General features: G+C 42.4%; 1 protein-coding gene across 1 annotated transcript in view; it reads right to left on the bottom strand.

The window, feature by feature from the left end:
* The window catches only part of UGDH (UDP-glucose 6-dehydrogenase), a 72139-nt gene that overhangs the window by 33362 nt on the left and 17418 nt on the right, over positions 1–21359 (bottom strand). The window contains exons 3-7 of the mRNA XM_085642244.1: positions 12746–12847; positions 11276–11476; positions 10763–10960; positions 9000–9147; positions 5635–5729 (exon numbers count right to left, since the gene is read on the bottom strand). Of these exons, the coding sequence (XP_085498370.1) occupies positions 5635–5729; positions 9000–9147; positions 10763–10960; positions 11276–11476; positions 12746–12847 (744 nt within the window). The remainder of the gene's footprint in view (positions 1–5634; positions 5730–8999; positions 9148–10762; positions 10961–11275; positions 11477–12745; positions 12848–21359) is intronic.

Below are 21359 nucleotides of genomic sequence, written 5' to 3'. Positions count from 1 at the left end.
GCTTGGGAAGCAATATACATCAGTTACAAAACCAAAAGAAAGAAATACAGCAGGCTATTAAAATTCAACATCAAGATTTTTCAAGTTTGCTCATCAATGGGATAAAATAAATGGCACTCCACCCACTCAGCGGAAAAACTTTATAAGAAGGGTTTTAGTGATGGGCACGGCTTTTGTATATTTCTATGCATATGATTTTGAGAATAGAATTATTATTTAAATACATTTTAATGCTTTAAATGTGTCTAGCATCATGAGAGGGGTGTAGTGTGTTTGAATGAGGCACCGTTTTATTAACATATAATGTCAGTTTTGTTTTTCAATTGCATGAGTTTAAAACGTGTGAGGAATTCAGATGTGAGGGTGCGCACAACCTTATGTTGAAGCTAGGCTTTGAATATATCAAACAGTGTACACAAGAGACTACAGTGGGGTAGCTACATATAACAAAACTGTTGTGATCATATGCAGGTCCACGTACCTGTGGCATGTCACTGGGGGACACTGGTGTTTGCTAACAATAGTAAGGGCGCAAAACGAGGCCAGTAGCAATGTATTGATTATTTTTTTGGGAATGAGACATACAACACTTGCAATAAGGCGATTTAAATGTTCTTGTAGATTGCCTCACCACAAATGCCTAAACTAAAGCACAAGGAATAAAATTACAATGATGGAGCTTAAGTGTTCCTGCAGCAATACAAATATACATACATAACTGTTTGTGTATTAAACGGTGAACCTACGAAATAAGTAGCTACATTAGGCCTTACTCGTTTGTTGGTGAAATGTAGAATGTTATTCAAAGTAATATATACATACTTAATGAAACAAATAAGAACTAAAAAATGTTGTACTTCACATTTTATAATGCGCATAGATGAATGAAAGTATCATCAGTACAGTCAGAAGTTGTACATAGCTTAAAGTGGTGATCCAGTGTACAAGTCACACTCTTCAGGGAGAAGTTCTGATACAAACCTTTAGGGCTCAATTCAAAAACCAAGTTGTGTCATATCCTAGATAAACTGGACACCAATAGCTATATTAAAACTTTTATTGATTTAAATCTGTTTCTTGCCCAGCGTTATATAGTTCAAACTTGGCAGGTTGCTGCTGTGCCATCCATAGATGGCAAGACCTGCAGTATGTACAGTTGCATTTAGAGGGTGCAATTTATGAGGCATGGGATGGGCATGCACTCAGGTCCTTGTTAAGAGCCTACTCGCATATCAGCTTATTATTGGTAATGTCTTGTTATGATGAGGGGAGAAGGCAGATAGAGGAGGTACAGGGCTACCGACAAGCTATAAAGAAAACACTTCGCCAATTTATATTTCTCTCTTCATATTCTTTTCTTTTATATGGATGATTCTTCTAATTGGTTGCTTTCCTTAATTAAACTTCCCTTTGATAAACTGTCAACACGTTTCAGCCTACATCATTCGGGTCTCATAGACGGAGGGGAAGCATTTAATAAACCTAGTTATCACTGCAGGGGCTTGCATATGGCGAATCACTCCCTCATTAAATTCAGGTCAGATGTCGGAGAGCAAACGCCTTGACCCAGTATTGAGCATGTATGTCAGAGAACCACCCTTGTTCCGACACCGCTGCTGTGTCATTATCAAAAGCTCCTGTGGAAGGGCTAATCTATTTGTTCTCCTGCATGCCTGGTAGGACACCAAGTGGCGCGGCAAAGAAAGTCCTCTATTGGGAATCATTTTTTTAATATAGCTATGAATATAATATCATACTGTACTTGACTATACAAATGCTATTGTGGTTTCAGATCAAACAAACCAATGTTCAATGTAGGTGTACCATTAGTATCATTTGTGAGGGCAAATTCACTGATTCAATTCATATGTAATATTATACAAACAGTTTAATATTATGTGTAAATACATTTTCTCCCAAGAGTGGGTGTTCCAAGGCGGGAATGCCAGTGATATTTGATGATTTCCTTCAATGAAGTGTTGAGTGTCAAAATCAATTATCAGAAGTCTAGGGTAATGGGTAGAGATGCTGACCAGCAGAAAAGCAACAAATTATTACAAACTCAATGCCTTTTCTAGAGCCTTGTCGAGTACAGAGTGCCAGGCTCCATCCCAACATACAACAGCAATGTCCCACACCTGCTGGATGTCTGATATGAGGATCTCTACAGATGGGTCAGACTGGAAAGCTCTTGAATTAGTAGAACTGCATTACAAAATGTATTTCATGACCCAACTGTTCTATATGATCAGAGCAGTTCCAATTCCATTCCAGATGCTTGTTGTAAAGTCCATATATATATATTTTTTTTAAAGAAGGGCATTCATTCTGAGTAAGAAGCCACCTCGAGTGGTTAAGCTGATACTCTACAATAGGTCCTATAAAAGTGGGTTAGGGATTCGAGAGGTCAATAGATATATTTCAGCAGAAAATCTTGCACCTGCCCTAGCTTTTGCATATCTATGACAAAGTATGGTTTAAACTAAAACAAGAGGTGAGTAGTGTGTCTTTAGGGGACCTTTTATGGATGATTCCTACAACAAACTTCAGGGACACTTCTTACTGTCAACTAAAACCAACATGTCCTTCTAAAACAGAGCTATTAGATCCGAACAGGTAACCATCTACCTTACCACTTTCAAACCTTTCATAAATAATCCAAACTTTTCACAAGGCACAACAGACCAGACTAGTGGTTGCCCTCCCATTATCGGTGCACTTTATATTGAAGGTAGCCTGAAGAGGATACAATGCACTCTTGATTTCCAAATAGCCTCTTAAGATTTATAAAGATTAACCAAATTATTCCACTGAGCACAACATGAATGAGAGCAATAGAGAGAAAGAAGAGATCCCACTGTTGTGAAAGACCTGTTCTCATGGGAATCCATGAACCCGGCAATATCCTGCCTGTACAAACAGGTTAATAGATAGGACAACCCGGTAGAAGTCAACCTAAATATCCCAGAATTTTTATGGGTCTTTATTGGCAGATAGCCTCCAAATCTTCGGTTTGTACCCAATAGAAGGAATATGCTTATATGTGGATGTTGTTATGGTACTGTATACCTGTTAGACTGAAGGCATGGCTTTGTAGTACTGATACATGTTGGTAGGGGTGTAATGAGTGGTTCATATCTTCATATATGCTGGACATGCAAATGCAACCAATGGTTATGTAAAAAAATGGTGTCTGTTATGAAAGAGATCACTAACACACCACTGCCAATGGGGCCGCTTATTATTTTACGGGGTGCTGTTGATGAGAATGGTCAGTCTGCATTTCCCCCGATGACTAGTAAATTAGATTCTGATCTTTTAATGGCAGCCAAATACTATCAAGGTAGCATGCCGGGATCGCAAGGGCGGAATGCTCTCCGTTGCTATTCACGATTATATTGAGATACGATATGGGTATTTGGAGCTAGATTTTATCAGAAGTTCTAATTGGTGGCTGCTAAATTACGGGAATTAAGAACTAAACACTTTGGGGCGGATTGTAATGTCGGTGGGTCAGACACAGGAGTGCCGTTGGTGTCGGTCCGGTGTTGGACCCACCGACAGCTGCCCCTGCGGTCCACCCTCTGCATTACAATGCGGCGGTGGAGTCATCAGGCGGAGGGACCATCCGTGGCACTGCAGACGGGCTACAGGAGCTCATCGCTGCATTGGAAAGACAGCATAATCCCTTAATGACGACAGCTCTGCAGTCAGGATAATGATGTTGGTTTCCAATAACCATTCCATATCGGCCTTTTCAAGGAAAGGCTGTCGGAAAGCACCATTGGGGTCCCCTAGCAGGGCCCCTTTCTCCCCAGGTCCTCCATTATGGGGCCTACCCCCTTAACATCCCTGCACTGTGTGGATTATTGGCCTGCCACATGGTTCAGGGATGTTTAAAAACATCCATTCTACAATGGAAGCTTTTGCTGTGGGCCTATTCTGCTCGCAGCACAAGCTTCCATTGTATAATGGATGTTTCCGACCATCCTATGGGCGGTCACATCCAAACCGGGTAGTTCCAGACCGATATGGTCCAGACATTGTAATCAAGGCCTATATACAGGATGATATATTCGGATTACTTTTCTTTGGCCCTGATTAAGTTGTTGGATAGAATTACCTTGAGACGAAACACGTGTTGGCTACGAATTCATATTGTACTTCTGCTGCATCTACACGGAGGTTGGAAATAAAGAGAACTGCAATGTCCCGTGGACTTTCACATTCCTGGATACTGATTTGGTGCTTAGGACTTTGTTGATTGCTTTCGGAGGGCATTATCGTCTTCAAATTTGGAAGGGTTAAGTGGCAGCGTCTGGTTCTCGGCGCACCATTCTAAGCATTATTTGGGACACAGTGATACTCAGTTGTGCGCAGATTTCACCCAGTCACTTCTTGTAAATGAATAACAAACACCAACAATATCCCAGGTATGGAGGGCCCCTCATCTCTCACATACGGCACTATGGTGATCTAATGTTCGGCATCTTTAAGTCATGTTAACGGTGACTGTTTTAGATCAATTGCGTCTAATTGAGCCACAGTGCACTTCAAACAGATCTAAAGAAGCATTCCTCAGTTGTGTTTTAAGAACACACCCTTCAACCACTTAAAATGCAGTATCCCCCACAGAACAGCATCAAAACTCCACAATATTCTGATGATCTACTTGAAAGTTTCCTCCACTACATATATCCAACGCCTCAAACGCAGCCTGCACCTAATCCAGGCACTGATGTACAGTGTGTACCTTAAGCTGAACCCCAACAAGCAAAAACAGTACCAAATGGGCTCAATCACAAGAAATTTGATGGCTTCAAACCCAAACTTGCAACCACTGCCAAATCACTTGGATTACACTGGATACCAATCTCACCCTCAAAGTATACATTGCCAAAAAAAACACATAAAAAAAGAAACAAAGACGGTCTTGTTCTAACCCTCTTATAAAGAAACAGGAACCGCTTCTTCCAGAAAGGGACTTCAGACCCGCTGTTCAAGCTTGTGAACTCTTGCATCTGAATGGTTGTGACACCCACCTTCATAACCGCCTAGGCTTCACAATGCCCCCTAAAGGGCATCCTATACACTACAGTACATCTCATCTAGAACCAGAAGAAACAGTCACATCACCTCATGCTGATGGAACTCAACTGGCTCCTCTTGTCTGCCCACACCATCTTCAACATCAACTACATCATTCACAAAGACAAAGCCATCAGGACCAGCCAACGGCTTATCTTTTGAACAAGCTCAACATCTCTGGAGGCTCTTGCCACACGTGCAGCCAGGACGCCATGAGACTGAAGACTAATAAGTGTAAAAAAGAAAAACCAAGCCATTATTCATCTATGACCTTAAACAACATCGCAGTATACATCAGGAGTTGAGATGCACATTTTTAAAGAGCACTTAAACACAGTAACAGTACACATCTGCTTCCAGAACCAGCTATGTCTATCACCTTCTGACTGCTTGCTTTAATTTGACCCTGCTCAGCGGTCCACGACCTTTAATGCTATACAAATTACACATACATAAACATTTCAGCATCAAAATACATTAAAGGTAAATTCAGTAAAGAGCACAGTATAGAAAGTCAAATACTCTAGGTATAGAATGTTCACATACCTGCTGCCAGTACCGCGCAACCTCAGGTAAGTTCAGGGCCTCACATAGATACACTAAGTTTAACACATCCTTCTGGAAACAACTGCCACCAAATCCTGAAAGAGTACGAACAGCACTTTAAGCAAGATTCACCATAGCAATGCAAAAAAGAAAAAAAGAAGAAACATAGACACTCATGCCCTGTTACGATTGTGAATTACAGCCTTGATGATGGTCACTTCCATGGTGTACGTAGCAATGGCAACCAGCGTTTATGGAAATTTAAGACCAGGGCAGATACTTAGCACGATGAACCGAGCAATCTGTAACTCTGATCCCAACATCTCTTTGCTGAAGGTCTGTGGTTCTAAAGGAGGTCGAACACCAAGGTATTAAAGTCTGCGCCTCCTTTAAAAATAGGGAAGTACTTAAGATGGTCTCGCTCCCCCATTTACTATATCACATGCAAAATCAGCCTTATCCGATTCCTTCCACGTGGTTCCGGCAGGTTAATGCGGCCTTGGGGCAGTTTTTATGGGCAGGAGGGGTAGCTAGAGTTGCGCTCCGGACGTGCTTCCAGTCTACGTACTGCGGGCGGCTGGCGACATCCGACATCCAGTCATAATATATGGCTTCGCATCTGCTGGTGTTAAATGAGTGGTGGTACGGGGATAAGGCAGACCCTGCTTATGCAGTTGAGCGGCGGTGTATGGGGGATTTTACTTTGCATACTATATTGTATTCGGCACCGTTACGCAACTCCTTGCCGTCCGCTACGAGGGTCATATTCCATATATGGAGGCAGGCTCTTCGGAAGATGGGGTGGTGGAACAGGCTGACAGGGGAGACTCCCCTCTGGAATAATGGGCGACTGCCACAATTGGCTACTCTGTCTGGGTTTTGTGTCTGGGACAGTGGTCGATGTAATGCGGGGAACAGTTCTGAAGTCCTTTCAGGATCTCCAGTGGGACTTTCAGATGCCGAAAACCCAATTTTATAGATATCGTCCCTAGCTTGGAGGGGTTAGAGTCACTTGCAGAGTTTAGCCCAATTCTTTTTCTTTTTTAACAGAGTTTTATATAGCGCAAACTTGACCCGAATCGGGTATCAGAGCGCTTTACATAGCACCAGTTACGTTACATGAGGACACACATTCATTTTTGTTATGCAAAGGTATTTATGGGGGAATCTCCAGGACCATAGGATATCCAAAATGTATAAATCCCTAGTTACACATAGCTCCTCTACACTACAGAAGCTTACAGAGACCTGGGAAGGTGATGTAGGCCCACTGGAAGAGGAGGACTGGACTGAGGCACAGGCCTCTCCGCGGGGGGCTGCAATAGCGATGCGCCTGCGTCTTATCCAGCTCAAATACCTTCACCGGGTATATTTCACTAGGGTTAGATTGTGGAGGGTGGGTTTGGTGGCCTCCCCTGAGTGCCTTAGGTGCGAACGGGAGGAGGGTATTCTGATGCATACAATCTGGCATTGCACTGCTATGGCTCAATTTTGGAGGGGTGTCATGGCCTGCCTCTCTGAAGTATTGGGTTGGGATCTTACCCACTCACCGAAGCTGGTACTCTTACATATTATAGAAGGGGTGGGGGGCAATATATTCAAACGTCATCTTATGGTACTGGGATTTACCCTGGCCAAGAGAGACATTGCTAAGTCATGGCGGACGCCGACAGCGCCCTCCTTGACTGCGTGGAAGAATGGCTTGGACTTTTGCATGGATTTGGAGATCCCAATTTTTACAGCAAGCGGGTGTCTGCAAAAGCATTTTAAAATTTGGAAGTGATAGGAGGACTATCGTGGCCTATATTTGGAACCCGTTTCTCCGGCAGGGCTATCAGAGTTAGCTTAAGTTCCTACTTGGTGCGAGGTACAGTTCTAGGTGCAATAATGTGCTACATCTCTTGGGGTGGGTGCCTTTACTGGTGTGCTGTTCTTGGGAAGACTTTAGTGTGACGGGAGGGGGATTGTTTTGTTATTTTTTTTTCCTTTTGTTGTTTTCTTTTATTTGGATTGCTTTCCATTTCTCCTCGATTATGTTATTGTAAAAGTCAAATTCATGCGGATGTAAATGTAATATGCAGATGTCTCTGGGGTACAGAGCTCTACTTCATATGTGCTGTTTGACAAATACATATTGCTTAAAAAAATAAAATAAAAAAATAGGGAAGTACTGCGGACCTTGTTTGAGATGCATGAATTAGAGAGGGGTCTTTGAGAAATGTTCAAAAAGGATGAAGCATATGGATCGTAATATAGATTGGTAGCCTAGGGCACAGCATATTTCGTCACGAAACATACAATTTAAGTACTCCCTTGTGTAAAGCAAATTTTAGATTAACTGACGGGTTTTAAAGGGGTATGAATTTGGAAGAGGTAAATATTTCCTTGCTGCATGTTACATGGCTTGATTTATCTTTGCTGCATGGTCTCGTTTAGGGAGAAGACTGTACTGACAACATAATTTATAATTATAAACTGAAATCGGTGGAAAGGTAGGATTAAGATTTAAGTGATTTGTAAGAGTAAGAAATGGGGTATGCTGTAAAACATGGCAACTGTCTGAAGATTGTAATAATATTAATAATAGGGAAAATTAAATTGACAGACTGCTAATTTAATATTCAATAGAAGTTTTGAGACTATAACTAAGAGAGAAAAAGTCAGGCAAAATGTGCCAGCGGTTCTTCGCTCCCATTTTACACAAGTTTAGTGGTTACTAAAATGTGTTTTGTTAATAAACTAATTCTTAGCATGGGCAATGACTTGGGAAGTGGAAATCCAACAGCAAACCCCACCTTACATTTACATCAAAGAAACAAATTGGAGGGTCTAGGGCCAACAGACACATCTTCGATTGGGGATAGGAGGATGACCACGACCACGACATTGACTAATACAAGTATACAACAATCAGACCCTCAAGAGCATGGGCAGGTTAACAATTCGGAGGTTTACCAATCAAACCCAGAAGACGCACCTGATCAAGGGCAGGCCAGCCCCCAAATTTCCTCTAACAACTCAAGCAGTACAAATCAGACGAACTTGATCGTCAATAATTCTGAATTGGTAAAGGCACAAAATATCAGCGCTTGGGATTCTTTACTGAATACAATCCAACTGGCCGTAAACGCCTTGCAATTCCAATCAGAAAAAATGGTATTATGCACTGTTAACAAATGTTATATTGTTATGGTTTTTATTAACTAAACAATACAATTTATTCTATTCTATTCTAATTCACAAAGACATCAAAGACAATAAACAACAATTTCAACATACTGCAGGAACTCATAAGAAAGCAACAGCAAAAAAGCACTGGGCACGTTTGCATTTCACAAGTAGAATTTTCATTTAAAGTTTCTTACCAACACTGGCTTTCAGAAACTTGCTTCCAATTCTTTGGTCCATTCCGATAGCCCTGGCCACCTCCTCAACATCTGCCCCAGTTGCCTCGCAGAGGGCACTTATGGAGTTAATGCTGCTGATCCGCTGGGCAAGAAAAGCATTTGCAGCCTAAAAGAGAAACACATAAATATGTGCAATCCTCTGGGTAAGGACAGTTCTTTCAGCATTGTATTCAAAGGCATGTTCATTATTGAACAGGAAGCTGAATTTAACACACTTCTGCTCACCGGGTGCGCTAATAATACACTTATGATGGCAAAAGAGATGCCACTTACCTAACTGATTTCCCTCTTTCCAACAATCAACCGCCCAACGATAAAATGCTCAATCATTAAGAAACATGTTTAACTATAAAACGCCAGAAAAATATACAGTGAAGCATTTCCAGGAACCCAAATTCAGATCATATCCTGTTATTTTATTAAATATAGTTGTTTAAGTACACCTGTGTTTACTCAATATTTTAAATGCATCATAACCGGAGCCGCCCAAAAGCTGCCAAGCAGGCCACTTACGGATTTCTTCGAACACAGTTACTTACACTACTACCATAAAGAAACAAGTCCTTTGTAAACTTTTAATACTGGAGGCTCAATGATGCTTTCCAACATGGTTATTTTAAAATATCAAACGCTAAGAGTAATTGATTGATTTTAAGGGCAATAGAACTCCTGTTCCTAGACTGGCTTCCAAAAAACACATCAACCACAAATGGATGTTAAGCACCTCCAACAAATATGTGAGCAAGAGCAGCACGGATGTATGACGTTACAACGCATGCTGTTACAATGCATGCTGTTACAACTAAAGTTTTACAACGCGAGTGCATTGAAAACGCAGGACATTACAACGCAAGTCTTTACATCGACTTGCACTAGATGGCGTGCTAACATTAAAAAAGTGTAATTTACTATTCCAACTCCAGTCCACGTAACAGTAGGGAAGGTGTTGGGATAGTAAACTACACTATTTTTAATGTTAGCACGCCATCTAGTGCAAGTCGATGTAAAGACTTGCGTTGTAATGTCCTGCGTTGTCAATGCACTCGCGTTGTAACAGTTTCGTTGTAATGGTAGTGCGTTGTAAAAGTTGCGTTGTAAAGGTTGTTCCCCGAGCAGCACCTATCTTGTCACACTTGAGAACAGGTCAAGTCAAACCTCTCAATTTTCTAGAGGGATAAATGGTATCCGATGATCATCCTCTGGGTAATTATGATGCACTTGCTAGTGTTCTTCTGAATCTGTGCACCTACTCTCCACCTGTAAGCCTGCTACAGATTTTGTTTGCATGAAACATGTGACAGACAGATTTCATTATCTTAGCTTAGGAGGCTCATGTATGTGCTTCTCCTGTCTCCAACAAGAAAAAACAATAAGACTTTTAAATCACTGAAGAACCACTGCAACAGCGTGGAAATGGGGAGTAATTGTGACAACAGAGGCAAGCAGTTCAAGAAAAGTCAACAGGGATTCAGAAAACAGGTGATCAGGGGCAGGTAAAAGGGCCTGGCAGTGCAAGATGGAGGCAAGAAATACTTGCAAAACTAGGATCAAAATACATTTCCAAGTCTAAAATACAAATGAGGCACCAGTGCTTTACAAAATTCACTCTAAAGATTCTCACTGTCATATTTTTGTTCAACATGTAAAAAGTGATGCCCATAGCAAGGGGCAGGTCTGGTGCTGTGGCACCACAGTATTCTGATAAACCAACAAACACCTACCAATTTTGAAAGCTCAGAAGACCAAGTGTTGGTCTTGATAATTCTTTCTTTTGGAACCCAGTGTTCATACACAGCGCAAAGAGCTTGGACAGCCCTCTGTCCCTCCGGGGTCTCATCTCCACCAATCAGCACTCGGTCTGGGTTTTTTAAGTCCTTGATGGCAGTTCCCTCGGCTAAGAACTCTGGGTTGGACAGTACCTGTCGTCACAACAGAAAGATCAATAATGAACACATTTGTAGCAGACAAGTGGGACTTTTGAGACACTCTTACAATAAACTGACTCTCTGACTAACTCACTGCATATATAACATGCACACTGCCTCAAGAAGTCTCTTTGGTTAGAATGTCAAACTATGCTCCAGTAACAAAACACTGCACACACATTGCCTGCCCATAACGGAGAATTATATCACAACTGACCGAACTAGAGAATACAAAATAAACGTAAATGAAGAAGACTTCCCATTCTTTGAAGGAATTTAAGTAGGTAAAAATGTTTTATTTGGCCTCACCTGAAGGTTCAAATCAGGCTTCGTGTTAGCATCAAATATACGTCGAATGCTCTCTGCTGCCCGCACTGGGACAGTGCTCTTTTCTGTGACAATTTTGTAACCGTTAGAATTTTGGACTATTCGCCTGGCGCAGGCTTCTATGTACTTCAGGTCTGCAGCACGCCCCTTTCCCATACCATATGTTTTCGTTGGGGTATTGACCTGGTGAAATCAGAAAAAACATAAAACACCTTTAAAAAGTCTTCATACAATCCAAATAAATACTTGGATAGCGTTGAAATTCCAATGAAATAATAGTTGGCATCAACTACATTGACTACATCAGATTGCTGATTAGGGGTTGTGAAACACAGGTCACTTTCCAGGACAAAATGCAAAACCATTTCACGCTTTTATAAAGACACCGAAATTAACAATATCGGTTTGATGTTTACTAAATTATGCTTTGCCGATATAAAAACTACCGCCTCTTGAACAAGGCTGTGAACGGAATTCTATGGCTACACTACATAAATACTTACTACATGGGATTCTCAGCTTAGGTCACTTAAACAACTTTAGAAAAGTAATTTGATAGCATTGGCTATCTGTAAAGTAGAAGGCATTATTAAGTAGATTCTGCACAGTGGATAATAGCTAATGGTCCACCCTGGTGATTATTAAAATCCACAGTGCATCTAGCCAATATCTTCATCCAGCATATAATAAACCGCTGAAACATCCATCCTTTCAGAAGGTGAGAGCAAGTGGTTTATCCTCCATTTAAAAACCTTCGGTATCCAAGCTATGGTGGATCTATTTCCAGTTCAGAAGATTTGGAAAGATCATACTTTTCAGCTATTACATGGGGTGGCTGGTTCCCTGCTTAACAGTAGTCAATGCTTGTCAATCTGCATTTATTTTTATTTAGAAAGATGAATGTCTGTCATATTCACCAAGGTTATGCAGGTAAAGATTTTTGGGTGCCTTCTCACAGTGCATGTGGCTTAACCAAGATCCACCATAACAGATCAGAAGGATGTCCTACCATTTTTCATGTGCCTAGAGGCACACAGTATACAACAGTGTGGTGTAGACTGCAATGCCGTAGACCAAAATGTGTCATTGTATCCCCCATAATCCCGGTCATTCCCATAAGACTGTTTTTAATTTGCCACAGGAGAGAGCAAGGCTTGGGTGAAGGGTATACTGATGTTGGGCATCATCAGTATTCTGTGAGGAAAGAGGAAACTAAATGCTGTGACCTGTATCTTTAGAGTAATGCAATTTCCAATTAGGAACAGTGTGTTCTACCAAGCCTGACAGTCCTGTCCTAGGACTAGCACCAATCATACAATTATAGTTCATTTAGCCGATTATACCCAGTGGGTCAAGTTGGAAATCAGAGATATGATGCAATGTGTGTATATGTCTGAAGTATATTCTGAAAATCAACATTAAACAAACAAAAATACGACCCAGAACACTTACGGAAATAAACACAAGATCTGCATCTCTGATGGCATCATCAATATTCGTAGAATAGAAAAGATTCTTTCCTCTGCAGGATTCTACGACTTCTTTTAGTCCAGGCTAGAGGAAGAAAGTCAAATAAAAAAAATACAGTCAAAATCTTCGATATATTGTGAAACAGCAATCAGAACGTACCCTAAAAAAATGCCGGTCTTCTTGTGACTAATAACATTTTAACTTCCCTCATATCCAGGACATTATCATTTCAATCGTAGTTGCTCTATAGTAGCTCCATCTCAATCTGGGCATAATTTTTCAATGTCAGAACACAGATGTAGCATGGACGCTTTTCCAATCAGCGCTAAGACCCATACTTCCAGCTACAGTGCACGCGATATGACAGGAGTTCAAACTGATCCTATTACCACCCTCAAAGCATGCACAGAAGGCCAAAAACAAGACACTCCAGGCCATAAATTAAAAAAGTGATCACCTAAAATAGTGCATTAAGATATTAATGCAGATCCCTACTCTCTTCATTCCTGCCCTTGCATTCTACTTGTACTATCCATTCTTAGTAATAAGGTAATGAAATGCTAAGAGTATCTGCAATCGAGGAGCTCTCGGTCACTATACAGCACAATCACCAAGTATGCAGAATGTTTTTAGCAACAATGGCACAGTGTTTTCTGGACACATGTAAAGCAATGAGATAATCAGCGCCAACATCTCATATCCATAATACAAATCCAGCCGACTGACTTGCGAGGAGAGAGGATAGAACTCAGCAGTGCTCACCTGGATAAACTAGGAGTTTGGGTCTATGCCTGCAAAATCCCAAAGCAAAGACTGAGTAGTCAAAGTTAACGATATGACCAACGACCCTTGTTACATACCTAATTTTGTCAAGAAATTGCTGTTTTGGGAGAGTAGTTGGAAGTGTGTAGAAGCTAAAAAGCTCACAAGTGACCAATCGTGTTCACTTTAATGCCATGGGCATATCCACTAAGATGAGCAAAGGGGCACTTTGACGCATCGTGTTACACGCCCAGGTTCTGTGCATACGATCCAGTGGTTCAGAGTCTAGAAAGTAAAAAGCAGATTACACCCGAGAGGATGCAAACTGAAGGCAGGGCTCTGCATATGTGAAATGACAAAGGTTGAAAACACAAACGCTGTATATTCCAATCCACAGCATCTATTTACAGACCTTAATCAACCATAATATCGAACTGTAGTTGGTGTTCAGATTCCGAAACCACTACAGCACAAAATAGTAGAAATATGCTGTACAAAGGCACTTAACATGCATTACAAGCCAGCGAAAGAATATAATCCCCTGTTAAAACCATTTTCTCAATATCGTATTGCAAGATTTTCTTGCAAGAAAATTTATTTATACACTAAGAACTTCTTTAAAGGTACTACAATGTTATGACAAAACCCTTTTGGTGTCCCCAAAGGTAGAAATGCATACAATACATATTAAATGCACCTTTATGTATACTATACATAAAGTGCAGTTTTCATCGGCCAGTTACATTATCAGCCTATGTCTAATCTGTGCAACTTCACTGATCTTTGGAACTTCAATGTCTGTGACTGAACACGAGCCCGATTGGCTGCTCAACCTGGGAGAATCTGTTAATTGGAAGAAAAACCAGAGAAGCGGTTGCTACGAGGAAAGGGCTTCACCAATGCTTTCAGATCACGCTAAAAACTGCCCCCCCCCCCCCCCTAAAGTAGCAAGCACATTCTGCGTCAGCTCCAATGCCATCAGAATGTGCCAATCTAAAACACGACTTTAAATATATGGCGACTACTCCCTAAGGGTGTTCTTTCCATCACCTAACCTTTCTACAGGTTTGCGCAATTGTATGAACAGCTGTTGGTAACTGCCGTAGCCAAACATCCGATGATCATTAACAAGTTAAACAAGTTACCCGTTTAGAAAAAAAAACTGCCCTGGCAACATTTCAGCATTTTTGCGGTCTTCAGTACAGTAGAGAAAGTTATTTGTGTGTGTTATTAGACCCCTGGGAACTCATCTCGGTAGGCTCAGGAGGTCTTTCTTGGACGTAGAGCACAAGACAGCTAGTTAAAAAAGTTAGACGTGTTATACCCGTGTTGCCTGAGAGGACAACGTGCACTGGCTTCACCTTTTAGTACTTTGGGAGCCATTTTGCAATTTAGCAAATAAAACGTTCTGCCATTTTAAACAGTATCAAAAATCATCGAGGGGACTTGGTCAACATTCCGTCAATAAACCACAGAAAAATTCAGTGCACCCATCTGTATACTACAGCAACCTGGGAGCAGGTCTTAAGTGCAAACTAAACTACCTGCGAGGTGAACAAAAATGAACGTACCTGGGGATGTGCTTTAACTTTTACATTTCCCCTACATTTGTCAGGAAACTCCGCGATTGTGAACGTGCACAGTAAAATTGTTCAGACATTGCCAGTGCTGCAAAGGTCAAGGCACCAAAAGGCAGTCGCCTGCATACATTTGCTGTCTCGGCTGGGTTTGATAAGTGAACTTTATCTGGCAACGTTTTAGTGTGGTGGACCAAGACGAACTTAAAAGAGGAACCTTTGGAAATGTAACAAAACGTTGCTGGCATAATAAAGATCAACCCCAAATTGGAACCCAAACCCCAGACAAGTACCCGAACTCTATGGAGACGCAGGAAATAGCTAATGCATTTCCACTATAACAGCGCAGGAAACGGGTAAGGAAAAGTGCGCACAAAACTCAAGTTAGGATGAAGTAGAGAAATAAATGGCTTAAATCTTGGTTTGAAGCAACAGTAGCTTAGGGTCCTTTGTCACCTTATTGTGGGCTTTCAATATTGAAACCGCCTGTGCAAGGCTTCCCGGAATCCTACCCACTCCCTGATCGAGTTCAGAACTGCCACACTTTCCCCAGGCTTGAAGAACACGGAGACAATATGCAGGGATTTCATGTATTCGGACTATGTCTCCGTGTGCTGTTGTGGTATAATAAACAAGCCACAGAACTGACAACACCAATACAATAATGGTCTGGATGTGTCAGGCCTGGCAAATTCCACTTGCATCTTAAAGACCTTACCTGTTTGGCTCCAAATCAAGACAAAAATCGAACGGCCAAAGCAGACAGCACAGGTAACAGTATCCTAAAAGGTATTGGCATGTGCCCCAGCAAGAGAGGAGCACCTACATGCATCAGTCTAAAGTGGCATTTTTGAAACGACTGAAATTGCTCCACTTGCTAGTGAATTGTCCTTAACTTCAATTTGTGGTGGCTTGTGGCTCACCAGTTTAGGCCCTTTAATCCCAGATTTCCTTCCCCACTAGTAGGAAGCATTACTAATCACGGCGTATCCAATAGCTTGCTGGACAGCACAATAGAGGTTGAGAAAAATAAGATGAAGGGGGAGGACCACAAAGGAGTGGGATGTCAAATGGGAGGTAGAGATGGGGACAAGGAAAGGGGATTCACTACATGAATTGCATTCCCTAGCTATACGAGTCATCCAGAGGGCACCTCCACCAACAGCTTCTGCAAGAGTTCCATCTTTCTCGTGCCACTGGGTATTATGGTAGGGGGTGTTGGGTGGTGCTCCTTTCCCCCCCTGGACATCATAAATTGCGTTGCATTCTCCAGGTATCAGAATATATACCACAAGACACTGGTCAGCAGTCCGTTTAGCTGGGGAAATTAACCTAGCTAGATCACACTTCAGCGCAGAGACTTTTTGAACTGGCTCTAGGTCTCTAGGATCATATTCCACAGATTTTTGCATCTAAAACTTACCATAAAGGGGAGGGGGGGGGGTGATGATGGCTTCTGAGACTTTAGTTGGAAACATCAGTATATTCCTCTAGCAAGTTCCTCGTCAAGGGACACTTGCGGCATCTGACATGCATAAAGCCCTCCAACTATTCACTCACTTCTTCCAATGAGGAACGGATAATCTGCTATTTGTAGCCCGTTGGGAATTCTCCATAAGCTCCAGCCTGCTCTCCGTGTCACCTGGATGGTTTAAAATCATTGCTGCTCCTTTTTTTGTACTTTAGATGCATCTCTATGTAATCTATGGATTTCCATGCAGCTTTTTTTTGCTTCTTTAAGTCGTGTTTCTCGGTTGTCCTTTGTCCAATGTCCTTACTGATGAGTGCAGGGGGTCATGTTTTCGTTCAATTGGGAGGTATTTACATTCATCCTTTGGAACATTTCCTTCAAACCTAGAACTAGAGGATAATCTCCTATAAATGTGTATGCAGGGTGTGTCTGTGTGGCACCTTTGGCTTAGTTTGCTGGCTGCTGTTTTTTTTGGAGTGGTTAAGTCTACTCGTTCTTTGTTCTTATGTGCTTTTTACTAAGGTGTGGCAAGGTAGCGGGCACTTTTGGTAATCCTTTTTAACTCTAGCAGAGATCTTTGTTATTCACATGCCTCATCATGCTAAGGCGGTGCCGGCTGTTGCCCTCACAAGTCCCTCTCCTCTCTCCCTTGTGGAACTGGCAGGCAGAAACTGCGGCCTCTACCATCATTTCAACTTCACTGTCCGGCTTCAGGCGTAGAGCATAGAGCTGCGGTCGAGGCTCACTCGTCGCAGCCCACATATACATCCTATGCCTTCACCCCAAGCACCAGTACTCAAGAGCTTTTCAGCTTTGACATTTTCTAAAGGCCAACATGCAGTCCCCTCTCAAATATTAACAGGTGGCATAGAGTCTAAACAGAATTCATTGCCCAACCTTTAAATGGGAGGTTTAGGGCCATTCATTTTAAGAATCGTTAATGCCCGGGAGTCAAAAGGCTTAGAAATAGACACGGTATGCACTGCTGCATTTCAGATGGCATAAGAGATTTAAGCTCATTAGATAGAATTGACCTCTATCTAGTTGTGTTTGTATGTACAATTGGTAACTAATAATATATATTTTTAAAGTCTTAGAAACAGACTGAGATTATCCCATAGCAGATAATGAGAATATTTGGCATTATCTCAATATACTATAAACGGAAAGTATTTATTGATTTCTAAACTGGTTTGAATGCCTTGGGTGCACCAACCATGAGAAGTTCCTTGAACCAGCAGGAATTAACCAAATTCTTTTTTTTTTTATAAACATTTTTATTGACATTTAAAATAAAGCAAAAACATACAACACACTGAGATATTACGGTGCATATAAGGAGGCATAGCAGGTTCTTTAAACTTTCAATGTTGCATAGATACATTGGAAACTGATCGGTATAACTTACAGTACCTAATAAACAACTGTACCACCTCTTGCAAATTGTACCAGTTATATCGTGATCATTCACTAATATCTGAGATCGAATCTTCATGCGGGGGTTCACAGATAGTCCCACGGTAAGTATTCCATTTTCCCCACACCCTTGACCATTTTTTGGGGCACCCGCAATGAGTGTAGACGGACTTTTCCGCCACCATTCTCACATCCATGTCATTACACCACTGGTGAAGGGCAGGGGTTTGCTAGATCCCCAGTGTTGTGCTATATTTCGCTTCGCCAATGTCATGCCCAGTGTTATCCAATCTTGATCTGTATTATTTAAGTCTGTGGGCTCCCACATGTTAAGAAGGCAGCGTTTCAGCTCTGGAAAAATCGTGACCTTCGTCACCTGTGAGAGCGTGTGCATCACCGCTCTCCAATACTGCGCAATCTCTGGACACTGCCATAGAGTATGGAAGAATGTACCAAATTCTCCACATTGCCGAAGACAAAGTGGCGTGTCCGTCCTTTTTATTTTATGTAGCAGCATCCGTGTATAGTATGTGCGATGCAAGATTTTTAATTGCACCATCCTGAGCCTAGATGGTATTGCTGCCTCCCGAGGGGACGCAAGCGCCTCTCGCCAGTCTGCTTCGTCTATGTCACCTATATCTAGTTCCCATTTAGCCTGCAACACCTCTGCAGGGTCCGGTCGGTTATTTACAATTTTACGATAGGTTTGGGAGATAGCTTTTTTGTGGAGGTGCTCTGTCAGGAGCCTATTCTCTAATGGCAAGGATTCGTCGAGTCGTGTTCCCGGTGGAATTACTGACTTAAGAGCGTGCCTAATCTGCATGTAACGAAATATGTTAGTCTTTGCCAGTCCGTATGTGGTCTGCAAGTGAGCGAATGTAACCATTTCCCCTTTCTTCCATAGATCCCCAACCCTTGTTATGCCTATCAGGTCCCATTGTTGGAACCCTTTAGTGTTGCGTAGTGTACCCAGCCTTTTTGTGTCCCATAATGGCATTGCTTGCGTTATTACTCCCTCCCATCCCAGTGCTCGCTGAGCCTCAGCCCAGACTTGGACAGTGTGTGCTGTTGGACCCGTGAGGCTGCTGCTCCTGACCCTATTATATAGTGCACCCATAATTCCCACCGTGTCTAGTAGGTGTCTATCCATTTGGTATGCTGGGTCATCCTGGGGCACATGGAGCTATTGGTTTATGGCAATAAGCTGGGAAGCCCAATAATATGCTTTAATATCTGGGAGGGCAATGCCACCGTCGTACCAACTTCTTGTACATTTTTGCATGGCTATACGGTGTGTTCTGCATTTATCGCTTGAAAGTATGCTGGGGCGACTGGGAACGGTGTGTTCTGCAGTACATAAAGGAATCTGGGGAGTGCAATCATTTTGAAGAGTGCTGCCCTTCCCAACAGCGTCAGTGGGAGCATGCGCCAATGTTTGACGTCGCCTCTAAATCTCAGAGGCTGTGTAAGATTTTGCGCGATAAACTGATTTGTTCTGAGTTATGTACACTCCTAGATATTTAAAACCACTATGCGTCATCTGAAGCATACAGCCTCGTGGAAGTCGCGGTGGGGAGCCATGTAGGATCTATATAAGTGATTTTGTCCAGTTTATGGAATATCCGGAGACCCGTCCATATGCCGTACAGATATCTAAAAGGCAGTTAATTGAGCGTACCGGGGATGCCAAATATAATAGGACATCGTCCGCATAGAGCGATATGCGATCCTCCCAACCCATTGCCCACTTCAACTTCTGTATTCCCTGATCTTGACATATCCACATGGCCAGCGGCTCCAAGACTAGCGCAAAAAGGAGCGGTGATAAGTGGGCAACCCTGCCGCGTCCCCCTTCCCAACGGAAAGTCAGTCGATATATGGCTATTTACCACGACCTGTGCCAGGGGTTGCGTATAGAGTAGGTGAACCCATGCGCAGAATTTGGGACCGAATCCCAGGTGATGGAGGACCGCAAACAGGAAGGGCCATTCAACAAGGTCGAACACCATTTGTACATCCAACGATAGGATAACTGCGTCTTCCTCTATAGTGGATTTGCACGCAACAACACTATGTAGCCGCCTCAAATTAAGTGCAGTATTACGATTGGACATAAATCCAGACGGATCTGGGTGGATCACTGTGGTGAGATGCGGCTGTAATTTCGTAGCCAATATTTTAGCTAAGATTTTTGCTTCAGCGTTTAGCAGGGAAAATCGGCCTATGAGACCGACATTCATGTGGTGGTTTGCCCGGTTTGTGGATCACAACTATCATAGCCAGGCGCTGGTCTCTGGGTAGAATACCCTTCTCTAGGCTGTCCGTGTACATGTTAAGTAAATGTGGTATGAGTTGGGAAGCTGCTTTTTTATAGAATTCCACCGGAATTTCGTTGGGCCCCAAGGATTTACCCGTATGCAACGCACCTATCGCCTGTGCGAGTTCTTCCGGCGCGATATCCTTTTCTAGAACTGCTGCCGCCTCTGACGCTAATGGGGGCATATGTATGTCTCCGAGGAATGCAAGATTGTCATCTATCGTGGCTGTGGCTGTTGGTGTGTATACAGATTTGTAGTGTGCCGCTAATGCTTCGATTATTTGTTGGGGGTCAGTTGTCAATCATCTAGCCGGATCAATGCCACCCATTTACTGGCTCTCTCCTTTCTTCCCAGCCATGCCAACAGCTTACCCGCTTTGTCTCCTAGTTCGTAGACAGTGTGTAGTGTTCGAGTAAGCTTAGTGTTTGTCTCTTCCCGGGCGTAGGCTTTGTATGCCTGTTGTGTCAGATGTAACTTATGTGTTGTTTCTTCATTAGGATCTGCTATATGGGCTGCCTCTGCTAGAGATACTTCCAGTTCTAGACTGTTAATCTGTTGTTGCTGATCCCTTTTATGGCCCGTCACCTGGGAGATTGCTTGCCCTCTGAGCACCGTTTTATATGCCTCCCATAGTGTTGTTGGGGAGGTGACCGAGTGTTGGTTGTCCTCAAAATAGTGCTTCGTGGTATTGAGAAGATCTTTACTAATTTTAGCGATTTTGAGGTACCCGGGGTGTAGTGGAAATAATCTGCGCCTTTTCGGGGTGGGAATAGTATAGGTAATGAGCACTGGGGAGTGATCCGAGATACCTCTGGGTAGATGCGTAATATCCGTCATCCCTACCAGCTCAGTTGCTAATGTAAAAATATAGTCCAGTCTGGAGAGACTATTATGTACTCCGGAGTGGAATGTATAGTGCTGCTCAGTCGGGTACCTGGCCCTCCAGGCGTCTATTAAGCCTAGCGCTTCTGTGAACTCTACCAGTTTGAGGAATTAACTAAATTCTTACCTTTGAAATGGACAAGATACTCCTGGCATATTTTATCTATGTT

This window comes from Triturus cristatus, chromosome 2_2 (genome assembly GCF_964204655.1).
Source record: "Triturus cristatus chromosome 2_2, aTriCri1.1, whole genome shotgun sequence".
Classification (NCBI taxonomy): domain Eukaryota; kingdom Metazoa; phylum Chordata; class Amphibia; order Caudata; family Salamandridae; genus Triturus; species Triturus cristatus.
This window is presented reverse-complemented; position numbering and strand designations above follow the sequence as displayed.